This window comes from Crinia signifera, chromosome 1, assembly GCF_055691185.1.
Source record: "Crinia signifera chromosome 1, ASM5569118v1, whole genome shotgun sequence".
NCBI lineage: Eukaryota > Metazoa > Chordata > Amphibia > Anura > Myobatrachidae > Crinia > Crinia signifera.
In genome coordinates, this window is record NC_139217.1 from 408,249,420 (window position 1) to 408,268,166 (window position 18,747).

The 18,747-nt window shown below is 41.8% G+C and overlaps 1 protein-coding gene across 1 annotated transcript in view; it reads left to right on the top strand.

The window, feature by feature from the left end:
* LIX1 (limb and CNS expressed 1) overlaps positions 1–18,747 on the top strand; it is a 180,592-nt gene that overhangs the window by 100,518 nt on the left and 61,327 nt on the right. The window contains exon 4 of the mRNA XM_083151743.1: positions 7,356–7,451. Coding sequence (XP_083007869.1) covers positions 7,356–7,451 — 96 coding nt within the window. The remainder of the gene's footprint in view (positions 1–7,355; positions 7,452–18,747) is intronic.

The following is an 18,747-nucleotide window of genomic DNA, read 5'->3' on the forward strand; positions in this document are numbered from 1 at the left end:
GTCAACAAAGTGGGGAGAGGCTTCAAACTTTGTAGAGAAAAGGGGCGGTATTCCATGTCGGCCACTATTTGTGGAAGGGTAAATAGTGGCCGCCACCTATACACTGCTGCCGTTTCTGACTTTAAAACAAGTCGGATCTGTTTTGTCGGAAACGGACGTGGTTTGCCAAAATTCACAGCTGTTTCTCAACAATCCACGGACATTTTTGCCGAAACGCTCACTATTTTGAGTGAAATGGCCCGGGAATCCAACTGTCAGGATTGAATACCCCCCATAGAGTGAATAAATTGCCAATAGCAACTATTCAACTTCTATCATATATCTAGCACAGGAGGTTATTCCGATTCACTCAGAAAGGCACAAACACTCTCTAATGGACAAAACCATATGCACTGCAGCAGGTGGGGCTGATGTAACATGTGCAGAGAGAGTTAGATTTGGGGGGGGGGGGGTACTTCAAACTGATATCTATATTGCAGTGTAAAAATAAATCAGCCAGTATTTACCCTGCACAGAAACAATAAAACACCCAAATCTAACTCTCTCTGCACATGTTACATCAACCCCACCTGCAGTGCATATGGTTTTGTCCATTTGAGAGTGATTGTGCCTTTCCGAGTGAATCAGAATAACCCCCACAGTTTTGGAAATGACAGAAGATGATTGTTTGTTTGTGAACAACTGCTTCACTCTATGCGGTAAATTTACTAAAGGTAGCCTAGACAAATTCTAATTCGTTGCTATGGGCAACATCAGCTCTTTCCCCCCTATCTTTCTCCAAGGCTTGATACAGCTCCCCTTCTCTTTGCAAAGTATGTTTCCAGGAGCAAACACCACCCAGAACAACTGTGCTAAATAATGTGTAACAATATCATGTATTTGCAGCACCACAGTTAAGCTGTTAGTGACACAGCAGCGCCCTGGTGAAAGGATCGCTTACAAACGATCATGGTTTGGAATATACACCCAACAGTTGCAAATTTTGTTAGGTCATGCTCACTTTTGCCAGTATTTTCTTAACTCTAAATGCATCGAAAAATTTATAGCATCGGAATCCAGAAACATTAACACGGTGCCGATGAAATATTTATGCTGGCTTTTAGATATCCCAGAGGAAAGTCGCGCCCAGAAGTCTACTCCTTTTAACCATAGAAATCTTCATAAAAATGATTAATTACCTGAAATCGCCATCTAATATCAAGGAAGAATAAATCAATGGTTAGAGAGGCTGTCACCCGAGTGCTGCGTTTCTTTAAGTTGTGTGATTCACACGTGTAGTTTATTTGTGTGATTTAATGGGTAATGTGATGATTTGCTGCAAACAACGTTAAATAATGTTTAAATGAGTGTGAGTAATTGGACCTAAATAATATAAGATGACTCTATGAAAGAGAACATTATTACATTCAAATATTGGTGCTGACTATTATTTATATAGAGTCAACATATTCCCAGCTCCATTCAGAGCTCCTTACTTAGTGTTTTTTACTCCTCTACCATTTATTATACAATTTCTCCACCACAGTTACACGCACAAAGGGTTTTATATATATAGAGAGAGAGAGAGAGAGAGAGAGAGAGAGAGAGAGAGGTGGACATATTTGCTATACACTTTATGTAGGGAAAACATGTGTAAAAAGCTTATTTACATGCTTCTGCCTCTGTTGATGCATCCTGCTCACATACATAAGCCAGGCTTACAAGAAGTATTTTGTACTACTTCCCAGTACAGCTTAGATATTGCGTGAACAAGTGACTTGATAGCATTAGTAGTACTGTACATGCTAAATTTGCTTTATCCTATTGATAAGCAATATAATACTGTAATTAAGTTCAGGACTTTGCCCGTGATGCACGCCTTCAGTGGAACGCACTCCCTTGCTCCATTAGACTCTCCCGACCTTGAAAAGCTTTAAACGGGCACTGAAAACTCACCTATTCATCAAAGCGTACCCCTCCGCTGCATAATCATAATCCTGAGGCTGGTCTTCCGACACCCTGCCTCATGCCTTGACCATCTTTGCCTTCTTACATCCTGCTATCAAGCCACCTCCCGCTTACTTGCACCTCATGTAATCTGTCTCCCCTTCCTACTAGATTATAAGATACTAAGGGCAGGGCCCTCTTCTCTTCACATTTCAATCACAGCTCTCCCCTACTCAAACACTCAGCAACCATCTTCGTACGCATACTCATCTCCATCTTTGGCCATCAGCCCCTAGTAGTACGTTGATCAAGTGCTCATTACTTACATTTAAGCTGTAATGTGTATTGAATTATGGTTCTCTTTTTATCTGTACTATATTTGTTATTTATTCACTGTAATGTTACGTTTTGTCTCCCTGTATTGTTCCCTTGTACGGCGCTGCAAAACATTTGTGGGGCCTTATAAATTAAATTAAAATAATAATAAGTGTCATATACACAGAGAATAGTGTCCTGATAGCTGAGATTGCTCTCTCTCTCTCTCTCTCTCTCTCTCTCTCTCTCTCTATCTCTCTCTCTCTCTATCTATATATATATATAAATATATAGATCTCTCTCTCTCTCTCTCTCTCTCTCTCTATATATATATATATATTATTTTGTTTTAGATACATCATGTAATTAACTAATCACCAGATACAAAGGATAGATAGGAGCAATGTTGTATTTTAATGCCAAATCGCCTATATCGCTCAGTGGATATTGGTGATAGTGCGCTGGGGGAAAATGGCCACCTCAGAAATTTTCATGTGTTTCCCTCATGCTTATTAGAGATGTCATGTTCCTGGATACCTGCGGGTGCCGATGTTGGAACGCATGTCTGTTTCTCCAGTGTGTGCCCAGCCTTTAGACTTCATAGAGATCATGACTTTTACAAGGGTAGTCTTTGTGGAGTGAAGGGAATGGAAGTCAGAACAAAGCGGTTAAGGGAGAAGGTGAAAGGACAGGAAGCTTGTGAGTTTCTTATAGACAAGTGGACTGTCCAATAATCTGATTAAAAGAAGGAGAGAGCGATTGGGTTGTAATACGAAAAAAAGCAATGTTGTATTTACATACTGTATACTGCAGAATAGAGATAATAGTGCATCGGTATATATACATTACAAAATCCATTGGAAAAATATCTGTGGTTGATTTACAAACATGAGTGTTAAAAACAAGTAGTGATATAAGTAGCATAGTAATCCAACATGATACAGTGTAACAGTTTACAAATATTTCCAGTCAACATTTTCAATTGGCCTTCATCATGGAATGGTTCCGTAAAAATATATCCAAGTAATGCCAGTTTGCATTTTATTTCCATTTAAATGTAAAATTAAATACTTTTATACACAGGGCGTGTGTCCCAAAAACATTCCTATGAAATTCCATTACATGTTTTAGACATTGCCACTCTTTCTGAAGTATCAAAGCAATTCGGGATTGGGAGGCTGTATAAAATAATCATGCTGGAAAAGTAAGAACTCTCTTTCTCCATGTTTTATATAGTAGAATTTTATATGGTTCCAAAATGATTTTATTCCTTCTGCCCAGTTGCTTCAAAGTTTGGCTTATGTTTTATTTAACTTGCAGAAATAATTATTTCCAAATAGAGAACATTTAGAGAGGTTGCTGCAACACTGATCTTTTTCTGTATATGTAATTCATAATTGTGGACTAAGAAATATATTGTGTTATTATACTGTGTGAATCTCATTAATCATTGTTTGGGATTATTGTGGTAGGTTTAGAGGTGTCCTTACATAGTTGACACCATCCACTCAACCCAGGTTTGATTGAATTATGACATTGTCAGAAGCGCTCAACAATCTTGCATATTTTCCAGCAGAACATTCTTATAGATATCTAAACACCATAGCCAGCTCTTTTGAATCAATTTGATCTCATGTGACCTAATTTGTCACTAATATAATATGTCACTAATATAATAGGCTGTTTGGGCACTGTACGACCAAACGTCTTACAGTACACAAACGGCCTATTATATTAGTGGCAAATTAGGTCACATGAGTAAGGAAGGAAGGGAGAAAAAGAAGGAAAAAGAGAAGGGAAAAAATGAAAGGAGGGAAGGAAAAGAAGGAAGAGAGAAGGTCAAACTGAAAGAAGGGAAGGACGGGAGGAAAAGAAGTAACAATAGAATGAAAATAAGGGAAAGAAGGCAGAGAAACATGGAAGAAGAGATGGAAAAGGAAAGAAGTGAATGAGGGAAGGGAAAAATTAGGAAGGGAAGAAAAGAAGGAAGGGAGGAAAAAAGAATGTAAGGAAGGGAGATAAATGAGAGAAAAGAGGAACCTCTGGTTTGGTGTGCGCTGTCTTTCTACCTCCTACACACCCATGGCCGGGCGCCATCTTGCCATTTGCTGCTGCACTGCCGAACATGTATCCTGGGTGAGAAAGCGTCTGGCTGTCCAGGCCTGACTTGCGCTTACTCCCCACATCTTTTGCACTCACGGCCAGGTGCCATCTTGGAAGCTCCGACCCATCTTGTGAAGCCTGGCGGGCTCCAATATAATAGGCGCTACTACAAGCGTCTGGCTTGTTAAGGTCTGGGACTGCCTGATATACATATTCTGCTGCGTGGTGCTGCCTGCACTCATTCCTGCATGCATCTATATACTGGCTGAGACATTATAGAGCTCTATCTACATCCCAGCCTTAGGTATCGCTGTGCTGCCCTGTTTATTTCAGAAATATCATTCGTATTGAGGTCTGGATAATTAACCCTTGTCGCTTATTTAGGGTTGAATCTTGGAGGTGTGCTAGCCACCACCAAGCAACCTTTGCACTTCTCTGATGCACCATTTTGCTGACACTATTGATATGGCTGATCCTATACAACTGCTCATTGAGGCTATTGAAGAGTCCGCTCAGAGGATTATTACTAAAATTGAAAATGTGACCTCTGGCCTGTTAAGTTCTGTGCCCGGGCCTTGCACATTGATAGAGTCCCAGACTTTCCTCGTTACAAGCTGCAAGGTGGAGAGGTCTTCTGCAATCCTGGATGTTGGTATTGTAGCTCCTTCTATTTCTTCATATCAAGCTGGAATGTTGCATACTGACTCTGATGGTATGGTGCCTTCCATAGGATGGCCATGTCCAGTCCTCTGTTATGTGACTGTCCCGGAATGCTTTATTCTCCAGGAATCCTTCCCTGCTTGTCTTCAGAACCTATATGCAACTCCTGATTTCCACGACATGTATCTGGACTTCATGTCCCAATATTTTCGCTTTTTATGTGAATATCCTCAGGATCGTGATGGAAAAAATACTGACTACTCTCCTGCTCTTTCTCATGTACGATGGGCCAATACTAGCTTTCTGACTATCTCCTTTAATGAAGCTGAATATTGGCCAGATTAGGAGATGATAACTGTATTCAGCCCTGCTGCTACTAAGCACCTGGCCAGTTTGGTATATATCTTCTACTACTGAGTTTATCCTTTTATCTTGCTCTACTTTTTGTATCTTATGTTATGATATAATAGGATAAATTAGACTATTCTCCTGTCTTATCGTATACTACAAGTTCACTGCCCCAATCAGTCCATGTTGCTATTATCCTTCAGTTGGGTGGGTGGGGGGTGAGGATGGTGGAAGGGGTCTACTATAATGGTATAAATTAGCTACGATGTAGATGTTTCTATCCTGTTGGGTTTGCAGGTATCCTGTTGATCTAGCTAAAGTCCACTGGTTTACTACCTTCTCTATCGGGGAGGTAGGAATTATTTAGATTAGTGTAGTTTAGACATAGTGTAGTTAATAGAGTGGGGGGTAGTTGGTTTAGGGGCTCCAGGTATGCCTAAATTGGGGGTAGGTTATACAGGGTGGGGGGTTTTGAGGTAGGTTTGGTTTGGGATTTCGTTTTTTTTTTTGCGTCCTTGAATAATTGGGCATACGTTTGTTTTATTTTTGGTTAACTTGGCTGCTGCAATCTATACCAAATTATGCGACTCTTACTACACAGGAGTATATTGTGTACGATTCTTTTCCACTATACGATATGCGTTGCTTAGGAATGGTCATGCCCGAATGGCGCCTTCGAGGACTAAAATACTACAATACCATAATTGTGCTTTATATATCCTGTTTATCATCACATGGCTCTATGTACCTGATGCATTTGCTCTTGTTTGTTTTGCAGCTTTATACTGTTGCCCTACTTGCCCTCTTATATATATACATATAGGGTGTTGTCATTTTATGTATGTTTGCACAAAATCTTAATAAAAATTACTCAATTTAAAAAAAAAAAAGGAGGGAAGTAGGGAAAGAATAAAAGTAAGGCAGTAATTAAGGAAATCAGTGAAGGGAGGAAAAGAAGGTAAGGAATAGAAATAGGGGAAGGAGAAAAATGAGAAAAGGGGAAGAAGTGAAAGAATTGAAGGAAGGGATGGAAAGGAGGAAAGAAATTCAAGAGGAATGAAAAATACTTTTTCAAATGAATGACAATGATGTAGAAAATGGACACTATAATCTAAGTCTAACAATATATCAATCACTAATTGGTATATGGGTGGACAGAAGGAAAATCAAGTATTTGAAAAAAGGAAAGGAATGAAGGGAAAGGAAGAAAGCTAAAGAAATGGAAGGAAAGGTAAATGAAGGGAAAGTATGTAGAGAATGAAGTAAAGGAAAGAAAGAATGAATTATAGGAGAGGAGAGAAGAAAAAGAAGGAAAGTATGGAAGACATTGAAGGGAAAGAAGGAAGTAAAGAATGAAATTGATGAATCAATAAAGGATGGGAAAGAAAAGTAGTGGATGGAAAGGAAAAAGGGAAGGAAGGAAGGGAAAGAAGAAAAGTAAGGAAGGAAAGAAGTGAATAAAGAAAAAAAGGAAGGGAAAGAAAGTGAGTGAGTGAAGGGAAAGAAGGAAGGGAAAGAATTAATGAAAGTTAAGGAAGGAAAGAGACTATAAATGAAAGAAGGAAGTAAGAAAGGAAATAAAGACTTTCTCAAATTAAGGACAAAAATTAACGGTGTAATCTAAGATTAAAAATATATCAGTCACTAATTGGTGTATGGTTGGACAGAAGGGAAAGCAAGTGATTGAAAGAAGGGAAGGAAGGGAAAAAAGGAAAGGAAAAACAGAAGGAAAGAGAAAAAGAAAGAAAGAAATTGAAAAGGAAAGAAGAAATATATCAGCAACAGATAAATAAGAAAAGGAAGGGAGGAAAGGAAAGAAGGAATGGACGAAAGAATGGAAGGGAAATTAATGAAATTAAGAAAGGAAGGAGAGAGGAAATTTTTTTATAGATAAAGTGTGTAGTGATAGTTAAAGGTATAACTGTATTTTATTATGTAATTTACTAATTACAGCTACTTCATCATTGACATTTATGTAATGTTACATGTTTTATTTTTTGTAGGGAAATGTAATTGATGCAGATGACCCCAGTACAAGTATTGGTGCCTACCATTATATGTTGGAGACAAATATTGGCAAAACAATGCTGGAATTCCAGGTTAGTACCAAGAGCAAAATAATCTGTAGTCATTTCTGGACTCTACAGCCAGTAGTTTTTTTAGTGTCAGACAAGGACCAGCTGCCAAAGAATGACTGATATAATTAATAGACTATAATAGACTAGTTAATAATTGGTATAATATTGTGCGTGTTTCAGGAAGTTTTTGGGACTTAATGCAGTATGTTTCAGATAAGCCTTTGATTGAGGGGAAAACAGTTCTTAAATGTATTGAACATTAGAAAAAGGAACAAGCATATCAATATTAATAGCCTATTCAATAATCCAAAAGAAGACAAATATTTGGAAACATAACACAGTTAAAGATAAATTGGGTCAGGAACATTTAATATTAAAGTTATGAAATATAATTGTTTGGAAATCTCACTTTAAGCTCTTTTGTCTGTCATCAGAAAACATGTTGTTGGCTGTGATAGATTCAATAGTAACAATTGCAAAAGCAGTAGTACTCTACCAGTATACTTCCATGTAAGTCGGCAACCATTAGTATATTTACTGACCGTCAGTAAACAATCTTAATTATACCTTGCACAAAAAATGTGTGTTATTAAAACTTAAGCCCCTACACCCGACTACATTAATACTCGTTAACCCTTTAAGTGCCAACATCTCTGTGAGAGATGTTCAGAGTATCTGCTATAAATGCCAGCATCACTCACATTTGTCATATTAATTCAAATAAAAAATGTTGAGTAAAGAAAGGTTATATTCTCTATGCAAGGTAAACATTCCAGGTCATTATTATGAATAAAATTGTTTGCTTGGCAATTTTTACACCTATTTTGATAAATTCACTTGGCACTCGAAGGGATAAGGGCCAGATGTACTAAGCTTGAAAAGTGTTAAAATGGAAAGTGATAAACCACCAGCCAATCAGTTTCCAACTGCCATGTCACATGCTGGGTTTGAAAAATGACAGGTAGGAGCTGATTGGCTTGTGCATTATCACTCTCCATTTTATAATTTTTCAAGCTTAGTACATCTGGTGCAGCATTCACATTTTTATGGTGTTTAATGTAAAGCTTCTACACTAAGATCTGGACACATACTGAGACAACAGAATATATTATTATTATTATTATTAATAAATGCAAAATTATCAACAAGTGTACCAGCCCTGATTATACATGTATAGATATATGTAACTATAGTGTTACAGACACTTAGCGCTATATTTACTACTAGAAAGCCCGCTCAAAGCAATGCTTCGAAAGCTAGTCTGCTACCTTGTGTTTGCCTCTGTGTTTGTGTGAGAAAGATAGAGAAGTAGTCTCACTCGCTGCCAACAGATGGCAGTGTTTCGAAGACACACAAACGGACACAAGACGTGTATGTATTATTCAACCAGTCACTAGCTACTGGAGTAATCCCAGAGGACTGGAAAACAGCGAATGTAGTCCCACTGCACAAAAGTGGAAGCAAGGAAGAGGTAAGCAACTATCGACCAGTGAGCCTTACATCAGTAGTAGGGAAATTGATGGAAACACTCTTAAAACAAAGAGTTGTAGAATATCTCAAAACCAGCAATTTACAGGATCCAAAACAGCATGGGTTTACTGGGGGAAGATCATGTCAAACAAATCTTATTGACTTTTTTGACTGGGTGACTAAAGTAATAGATCAAGGTGGGGCTGTAGATGTAGCTTATCTAGACTTTAGTAAAGCTTTTGACACTGTCCCACATCGCAGACTGTTAAATAAACTTGAAAGCGTGGGATTGGATTCTAAGATAGTTGAATGGAAAAGAGCGTGGTTGCAGGACAGAAAACAGAGAGTTGTAGTAAATGGAGTACAGTCAAAGGAGGGAAAGGTTACAAGTGGAGTACCCCAGGGATCAGTACTTGGACCGGTGCTTTTTAATATCTTTATTGGTGATATTGCAAATGGAATTGAGGGTAAAATGTGCCTTTTTGCAGATGACACAAAGGTATGCAACAGGGTTGACACACCAGGAGGGGTAAAACAAATGATTGAGGATCTAGGCAGATTGGAGAAATGGTCAAGAGAATGGCAACTACAGTTTAATGCCAAAAAATGCAAAATCATGCACTTGGGTCTCAGAAATCCAAAGACTCAATATAGTATAAATGGCACTATAATGGAAACTACTGAGGAAGAGAGGGATCTAGGTGTCACTATTTCAGGGGACTTAAAAGCAGGTAGGCAATGTAACAAAGCAATGAAGAAGGCAAGTCAGATGCTTGGTTGCATAGGGAGAGGTATCAGCAGTAGAAAGAAAGAAGTAATAATGCCACTGTATAGGTCATTGGTACGACCTCACCTAGAGTATTGTGTTCAGTTCTGGAGGCCATATCTCCAGAAGGATATAAATACATTAGAGACTGTACAAAGAAGAGCAACTAAAATGGTGCATGGCCTACATCACAAAACGTACCAGGAAAGACTAAAAGATCTTAATATGTATACTTTAGAGCAGAGAAGGGAAAGGGGGGACATGATAGAAACTTTCAAATATATCAAGGGCTTTAACAAGGTACAGGTGGGAGACATTCTTCACAGGAAGAGGAGCAACAGAACACGAGGACATGCACTGAAACTAGAGGGAGGAAGATTCAGGGGAAATGTGAGGAAGAATTTTTTCACAGAAAGAGTAGTAGATAAGTGGAATAGCCTCCCAACAGAGGTGGTAGACGCAAATACAGTAGTACAATTTAAACATGCTTGGGATAAGCATATTGATATCCTTACAAAAAAATAAGGATCAAATATGGTTTGAGGTAACATGTTTAAAAAAAGGGGCAGACTAGATGGGCCAAGTGGTTCTTATCTGCCGTCAAATTCTATGTTTCTATGTTTCTATGTATATATATATATATATATATATATACTCTAGAAGGTGCTATATAACTTAATATTTATATATTGTATTGTGAACTGCAAGTTCATTTTATTGGTGAAAATATACAAACGGTTGGTCTACAAGTGCAAACTCCCACAGTAGATTCTTATTTAAAACAAGTTCTCCTTCACTTTGGTTCTCCCTCTGATGGACAGTTTTTCTCTTTTCAGAGCAGGGCAATGCGGGCAGGGCGATGCCTGCTCGGGGCAGGGAGCTGACATCACATGACGTCAGCACAGCCCCCTCTTCGGTGTACTTGGATGGAAATACAAGTCAGTTTAGACTGACTTTTATTTTTGAAGGGGAAAAAAATCATTTGATGGTCGGCGACCATCGAATTCTTTCATTCCCCTTCGGGCCGCATGCAAGGGGGTGTGTTCGCGTACATCCCCTCGCATGTTACTGAGGTGATTAGGCAACAGCACTGGTGGGGGCAGGTGTTCAGTTGGGTGTCGTTATGCCGCTCGCTACGTAGCAAACGACCTCTACTTAGCCAGCGGTACTGAATTATGCCTTTAGTTCCATAGATTAAGGCATAGATATCAGATGGTTAAAATATTAGACAAAATGAAGCGTACTGTCAAAGTATAGTTTGAAACGTTCACAAACCATTTTGTCAACTATGAGAAAAGGATGATTCTTTCAAATCTTGCTCCATCAACTTGACCCGTGTACTCACATTGACACACAGACCCAGCTAACATTGTGGTGGTCAAGTACTGTAAACAAAACCAACATTGACTTCACTTGTTCAATTCTACAATTCCACATCATGAATTGTGAGATCAAACCAATGCTAGGTCAGACTGGAATATGCATTTTTGCCAAATGGAACCAAAACAGGTGGAACGATATATCAAGGAAAGCCACAAACACATACTGACAACACAACGTTTGGGAGAGTACCATATTAAAGTAAAATCCTAGATTTCAATACTTTGTTGCTGTTCATCTTGTTCTTTTGTTTATTGTTTTATGACTTTTGAAAGGAAGAATGTCGGGCATTCTGGGAGTTCATGGTTCACCAAATATATCTTTTTGTTTTTATGTATACTGCATGAGGTGTGTTAGTAACTAAATATATTGTATCACAGCTGGGTTTAGTCCAGCATTATTTCACACATGTCTAAATGGGTCACTTGCTCGACCGCCATGACCCAGTCCCGTTCTTGGTCAGCTCAACCGAGAACATGCAGGCGGGATTCAATGTCCCGCCTGCAGCGGGATGAGAAGGGGGCGTGGCCGCGAATTGCGGCAGGGAAGAGGTGAGCTGCAGCCGGCAGCTCATCACTTCCCGACCGTTGTAGGCAGAATGAGCCCGACAGCTTGTGATGTCGGGCTCGTTCTGCCGAGATACCCTGCTCAATGCTTTCGGGGAAGACAGCATTGAATAGGGCCCGGCGGGCATCTCCCCGACGGGAGATGCTCACCAGCGATTGAATTACCCCCTTAATGTGGGAATATTCAGTAAGGCAAAACCAGGTTGGTCTAAATTTGACTGGTAACTAGTCAGAATCTCAATAGTTTTGTAACCTATTACAGTTGCCCCACTGCCTATATCCCTGTAGTAGATATCTGTGCAGTGGAGGCATTAGTCCAGCAGCCAAAAGGTCTGATCAGAGAATCCAATAGGAGCTACATTATATAAATACTGAATAAATACAGTCAGGGTATATGTATGAATAATTAATCAATACAATATTTACATCCTTACATTAGCTTAAACTTCCCAATATCAAAGTAAGAGTTCCACTGGGTTCATGAAACTCAAAACATCAAATTAAAAACTGCCAACAATAGTTATAAATGTGCTATACATTTGGGGAATATAAGGAAGCAAAAGAATAGCTATGTAGTTAGTATAACAAATTTAATTCAACACAAGTATTTTGCTGTGCACTCTGTCCCAATACTAAACATTTCACCACACACCACATAAAAGAGAAATAAATGGTGCCAACAAAAAGCACAGGCACCAGATGATTGTAAATGAGAACAACACTGAATCCAAAAATGCTCTGGCCAATTATCAGAGCAGCTTAAGTAAACATTTCCAATGCTCCGAGTCTGATTATTTAGGGTGTGATGAGTGTGTCCCAATAGGGCTTGTTAATGCCAGTAAATGTATGCTGGGAGATCTCATGCCCATAAATAAAACATACCACAAAGAAATGTAAAATGTCCTCTAAGGTAAATTAACCTACCATGTTTTTGTTTTTTTTCCCAGCAGGAAATTAGGTCTTTCCTCACCTCAAACCATTAATAGGTGAGACTAGCAAGTGGCCAGAAAATATCCTTTGAAAAATGTTATTTGGTGGAGAGTTGAGGGGGGATAGTTGAAATGAAACGGGACAGGGGGCATAGTTAAGGTATTTTGCCCACACCTAGGTCTATAAAAATGTAGTGTGTGGATTTTGTGTAGCAGGTTTATGATTTTAGCCAGCTCTTACTCTGTGGAATACTGATCCCTATTCAATTAAGATTCAATATATTTGAATTTGTCAGAATAAAGATATATATAAGCTTCTTAATATGTTTAAATTGATTCCCTTACTCGTGTAAGCGGTATGGTTCCAGCGTGAGGGCTCTGGGCTCATTTCAGGGAGTCTCCTGCAGAATTCAGGAGGGTAGGCAGCTATGCTTTGCGAGTGAATCAGAATAAGGGCCAGTGTGTGCAGCATTCAATAGTGCTATTGTGAATGATACAGGGGAATTATTTCTCTTCAAAATACTGGACACGCACCTGTCATGTGACTTCTACGGTGACATGTACTGTAATAAGATGAGATATTCAGTAAAGTTCTGAAATCACACAATATAGTATAGTTTCCAGGCGACGGGAACCCTGTCCATCTCTGCTTCGGGGCGACGGGAACCCTGTCCGTCTCCGCTTCAGGAAAACGGACAGGGTTAGGGGAGGCGGCGGGGAGGAGCGGGGAGGCGGTGGGGACCCCGGGTGACCACCAGCAAGCCGGCGGGGACCCGGGGGAAGCGCCGTCGGAAGGGGAAGCGTGCGCATCTCGTGTGCGAGTGTCCACTTTCGCAGAGCAGATGGCGGCTGGCGGGGGGATGGCGGCTGGCGATTCTGCCGACATCCCCTGCAAAGACTAGGCCGGCTCCATCTGTAGTTTAAAAAAAATGGTGTGGGGTCCTCCCTCCTAAGCCAAACTAGCCCCAGACTCATTGATTCAGTCCTAGTTCCAAAAATATGAGGGACAAAAAGCGTAGGGATCCCTGTATTTTTGAACCAGCCCCGGGCTCCAACAGCCACTCTTTATACATGGTTCCCCTAGCTATACCATGAGCACTGTGGCTGAGGGACATAAAGATGGAGCCTCTCTTTCAGTGCCGGGGATCGCAAGAATGTCCCCGCTGGCGATCGACAGCAGAGAGGATTAAGGGGGTACAGGGAGCCGGCGTGGACCGGCTGTGACTGTCAGGAAGCACCGTTGGAAGGGGACACGTGAGCATCTCGTGCGTGCGTGCGTGTCCCCTTCCCACGGCTGGTGGTGGCTGGCGGTTGGCAATCCGACCACCAGACCCCCGCTAGATGAGGCGGGCTCCATCTGTAACTAATTATAATATTGATGATGTCACTACTAATTACACTGATTTCACTAGCTTTGTCACTGCTGATGTCACAAATTTACCAATGTTACTGATTATGTCACTGCAGAATTCACAACAGTAGTTCGCAGGTTTAATTCCAATACACTTTAGCAGACTATAAGCATTTATGGACAACATTGAAGCTAAGGATTGGTTGAGAGCTAGGCAGACTGGCCACAGCAGTAATCACTGAGACGCCATATGTGTGCATGCACATTCATGCAGCCATCAGAAGATACACAACTGTATTTTCCCAACCACTCCCCTTAAACTCCCAGTTATCACCTCCAAATGGCTACTTCCTGTCAATCACTTTGTCAATATTCTTAGTGCAACCAGGATCAGCTATTGTGTACAAACATACTGTAAATTAGGCCCATGACCACATCATCAGGACAGTCTTCAATACAAATGACTGAAACTCAATTGGTTTGTGATATGAATTGTACTTTTGAGCTACTAATTTTGTTTTCAGCAATTCATTAATTTACTACTAATGGTTTGTTGAAAACTAATGAATACAGTCATACAGGTTGAGTATCCCTTATCCGAAATGCTCGGGACCACAAGTATTCCGTATAAGGGAATATTCCGTTTTTTGGAATAATTTTTTTTTAGCAATACTTACCTGCCCCTGGTGGGTCCCCGATGGTCCCTCGGTGTCCATGGAGTCCTCCGGCGTCCACGGCAGGCCACCGAGCACCGTCTCCGGCGTCTCCAGCGGTCCCAGGAGTGCTTTGCGCAAGTTCCCAGGCGCGCCGGTGACGTCACCGGCGCGCGCACTCGCGCAAAGCACTCCTGGGACCGCTGGAGACGCCGGAGAGGATGCTGAAGGCCTGCCGTGGACGACGGAGGACTTGGTAAGTATTAAAAGAGGGTTGGGGGGGGGGGAATAAAAAAAATTTTGAATTATTCCAAAAAAACATGGTTTTTGGAATAATTCGGATACGGGATGCCCGGATACGGGATACCCGACCTGTACGAGTAATCCAAAATGGATAGCTAATACTCCACACCATCCTCAGATAAATGTTTGGGGACTATCCCTGTTATATCTGCTGTTCTGCAGGTTTGGAAAAGGAACATGAGCTGTTTCAGTTGGGAACATAGGAACAATATAGAACAGTGGTCTCCAACCTTTTTTGGGTCGGGAGCTACTCGCGACAAAATAAACCGCCCGAAGAGCTACTAAAGTAAAAAAAAATAAAAAATCTGCATAATATCCTAAAAAATGCCCTTTACACATAATGCCAAAAACTGTAATGCCCCTGACACATTATGCCACACACTGCAATGCCCCAAAACATACCTCCCAACACTGGAGGCAGAGGAGAAGAGTCATCTGAAGTTAGAAGGTTCAGCTACTACCGTGGAACTCCTGCGAGGCTACATCCCCCATTTTTTCCGCTATGGGGGCATAGTCAGCTCTCTAAGAGCTGTAGCCACATGGGGTGCGGCCATGGAAAATGGGGGTGTGATACACATATGCCCCCAATAGTGCAGTGCCAGATATACATATGCTCCCACGGTGCCAGGTATGCCCCCACAGTGCCAGAAACAGGAATACCCTCACATTGCCAGGTATGACCCCATGGTGCCAACAATGCCCCCACAGTGCCGGTTATGCCCCCACAGTGCTAGCAAGTATGCCCCCACAGTGCCAGCAAGTATGCCCCAACAGTGCCAACAATGCCCCACAGTGCCAGCAAGTATGCCCCCACAGTGCCAACAAGAATGCCCCCACAGTGCCAACAAGTATGCCCCCACAGTGCCAACAAGTATGCCCCCACAGTGCCAATAAATAAGCCCCCACAGTGCCAATAAATAAGCCCCCACAGTGCCAATAAATAAGCCCCCACAGTGCCAATAAATAAGCCCCCACAGTGCCAATAAGTATGCCCCCACAGTGCCAATAAGTATGCCCCCACAGTGCCAATAAGAAGGCCCCCACAGTGCCAATAAGTATGCCCCCACAGTGCCAATAAGTATGCCCCCACAGTGCCAATAAATAAGCCCCCACAGTGCCAATAAGTATGCCCCCACAGTGCCAATAAATATGCCCCCACAGTGCCAATAAATATGCCCCCACAGTGCCAATAAATATGCCCACACAGTGCCAATAAATAAGCCCCCACAGTGCCAATAAATATGCCCCCACAGTGCCAATAAATAAGCCCCCACAGTGCCAATAAATATGCCCCCACAGTGCCAATAAGTATGCCCCCACAGTGCCAATAAGTATGCCCCCACAGTGCCAATAAATAAGCCCCCACAGTGCCAATAAAAATGCCCCCACAGTGCCAATAAATATGCCCCCACAGTGCCAATAAATAAGCCCCCACAGTGCCAATAAATATGCCCCCACAGTGCCAATAAATATGCCCCCACAGTGCCAATAAGTATGCCCCACAGTTCCAAGTATGCCCCCACAGTGTCATGTGTTCCCCAGCAGCACACTTACCATTGTTGCTGCTGCCGCCGGGGAGAGAACTATTCGGCCATCCGGTGCCCCCTGTGGTGCTGCTGGCACTGTCTCTGTCCGGCGGTGTCCTCCTGTGTCGGCGTGCTGCTTCCCTTTCAGGGGAGGAGAGCACAGCGCAGCACGCATCTCTCGTTCCCCTCACTTCCTTGTTACTGCGCCGTCTGCCATTCAAAGCTCGCGGGCCGGCTGCTGATTGGCTGCCGGCCCGCGAGCTCTGGTTGGCGGACGCCGTAGTCACAGGGAACTGGGACGCACAGGGAAGGGTAGGAGAGAAGCGCAATGCTCTCTCCTCCCCTCAGGGAAAAATTGAAGCAGGGGTGGACGGCGGCGGATAATGGAGGGGTGGGCGGTGACAGTGGTCGAGCTACCCCGATCGCTGCCGCGAGCTACTGGTAGCTCGCGAGCGACGGGTTGATATAGAACAACCAGTGATGTGCAAGATTTTCAGGAATTTCTGCGAGTCGCCCCGTATTTTTAAAGATGCTTTCTTTCAGTTGGTAAATAATTGCAACTTTAAGAAAATCGGGGCAGACTTGCAGCAATTCCCAAAGAGCATATACCCTGCAGACTATTACATATTATTATTATTATTGTACATTTTCGAGGACTGTCAAATGTGGTTTCTGCATTTTCTGATATTCATTTTCCCATGAGTTATACAAGGCAGCGGTCTGTGGGTTACTATAGAATTCAAAATGCACTATAGGGGTTTGCGGATATATATACCATACCTCCCAAGTGGCACGATTTCAGCGGGACAGTCCCGATTTTCGGGTCCTGTCCCGCTGTCCTACCCGTGGCCGGCATTGTCCCGCTGCGGGGGGTGGCAGTTGGGAGCCCCCCAAGCTGATTGAAGTCTATTCGCAGCCGAAAATGGGGTAGCGGCTAATTTGCATAAGCCACACCCTCATTTTCATAGGCCCCACCCCCTTTCCGGGCGCACGCGCGGCTTTTGCCGCGCGAGTGTCCCTGTTCCAGCTGCCAAGAAGTTGGGAGGTATGTATATACAGACAGTATACAACCTTGCTGGCCAAACCAGTCCTCAAGATCTAGAGGCTCAAACTGAAATGGGCATGCGCAGATCTCTGTAAAAGTGGTGCTGCAGCTATTTTCTGTCAATTTCCTCAGCGTTGCTGTCATCAAGGGACCCTGGAGGAGTAAGATTTAAAAAAAAATGGGTGCAGACTCTGGGGCACTGCACAAACTACACCCTTTATAAATACGCTACTACTGTGCTTGTATCAAATACCAGCAGTGGCTGCAGCTGTCCTCCGAAGCATAATTGTATTAGAAATGGAAGTGTTGCAAAACTTGCTGAAAGGCTCTGGATTAAGTACAGCGGTTACAATATTTAGGTGGTCTCTCCTGATTGGATGCCTATTGGCATCCATCCAATCAGAAGCAATGTGTTAAAGCAACAGCTATGTCAGACCCAATACAAGTAACGTTAGTTGGAAATTCTCTTTATGGCAAATCTCCTCTCCTCCAATCCTATATTTATTTGCCTTCTATAAGAAGATGCATGGCCATTGTTCAGCATGAGTTATGCGAGCCTGTAAGCTGCACTTACAATGTGGAAAAGGGAGCAGATAAGACCTACCACTTTCGTGCTAGCAATAAAAGAATCATTTTGCAATGTGTTTGTGCTCTCAGCTATAAACTTGTCACTTCCTTCCCCATTTGCAGACCACCCATGATTCCAATAACTTATTTTTATATTCTTTAAACCACAACTGAAGAGTGGTTGCTGAGCGCATATGGGAATGGCAGTATTAAATGATCTGCTTTGCATTCCGGTATGTAGCATTTGGTACATGTCATTTCAGGATGTTTACTAGTGACAAAACATTGTTATTTCATTGTCACCATCTCCACCGAATGTTCTTTAAGGGCAGCAAGTCAGAGATTCACTGCTATCTGAAAGCTGTTCATTGTGCACTGTAATGGCTGCATGGACGTTATGTATTATTCATGTTATACAATCCTCACTGGCACTAGTGCTGACAATCTTAAAGAAAACACAATTACAATAGAAAGAATAACAGACCCCCATCTCATCACACAGAAATTCATCATTCGGGCCAACGGAGAGTATTGTTTTCAGGAAAGACTGTGGTAGGTTTCAGAACCAGAATTCTGCGGCTAGAATGATTTTATAATGAAATAAAGGGGAAAAAAAAAAAAAACATTTTCTTTTGAAGAAAATACATACTGAAAAGCATTGGCATTTTACATTTTTTTTATTGTATTACCCACTATATTAACTGTAATTTGCCATTTTCTCTTTTGCATTTTAGAAGGCAGTAAGGATACCAGAAATGCTA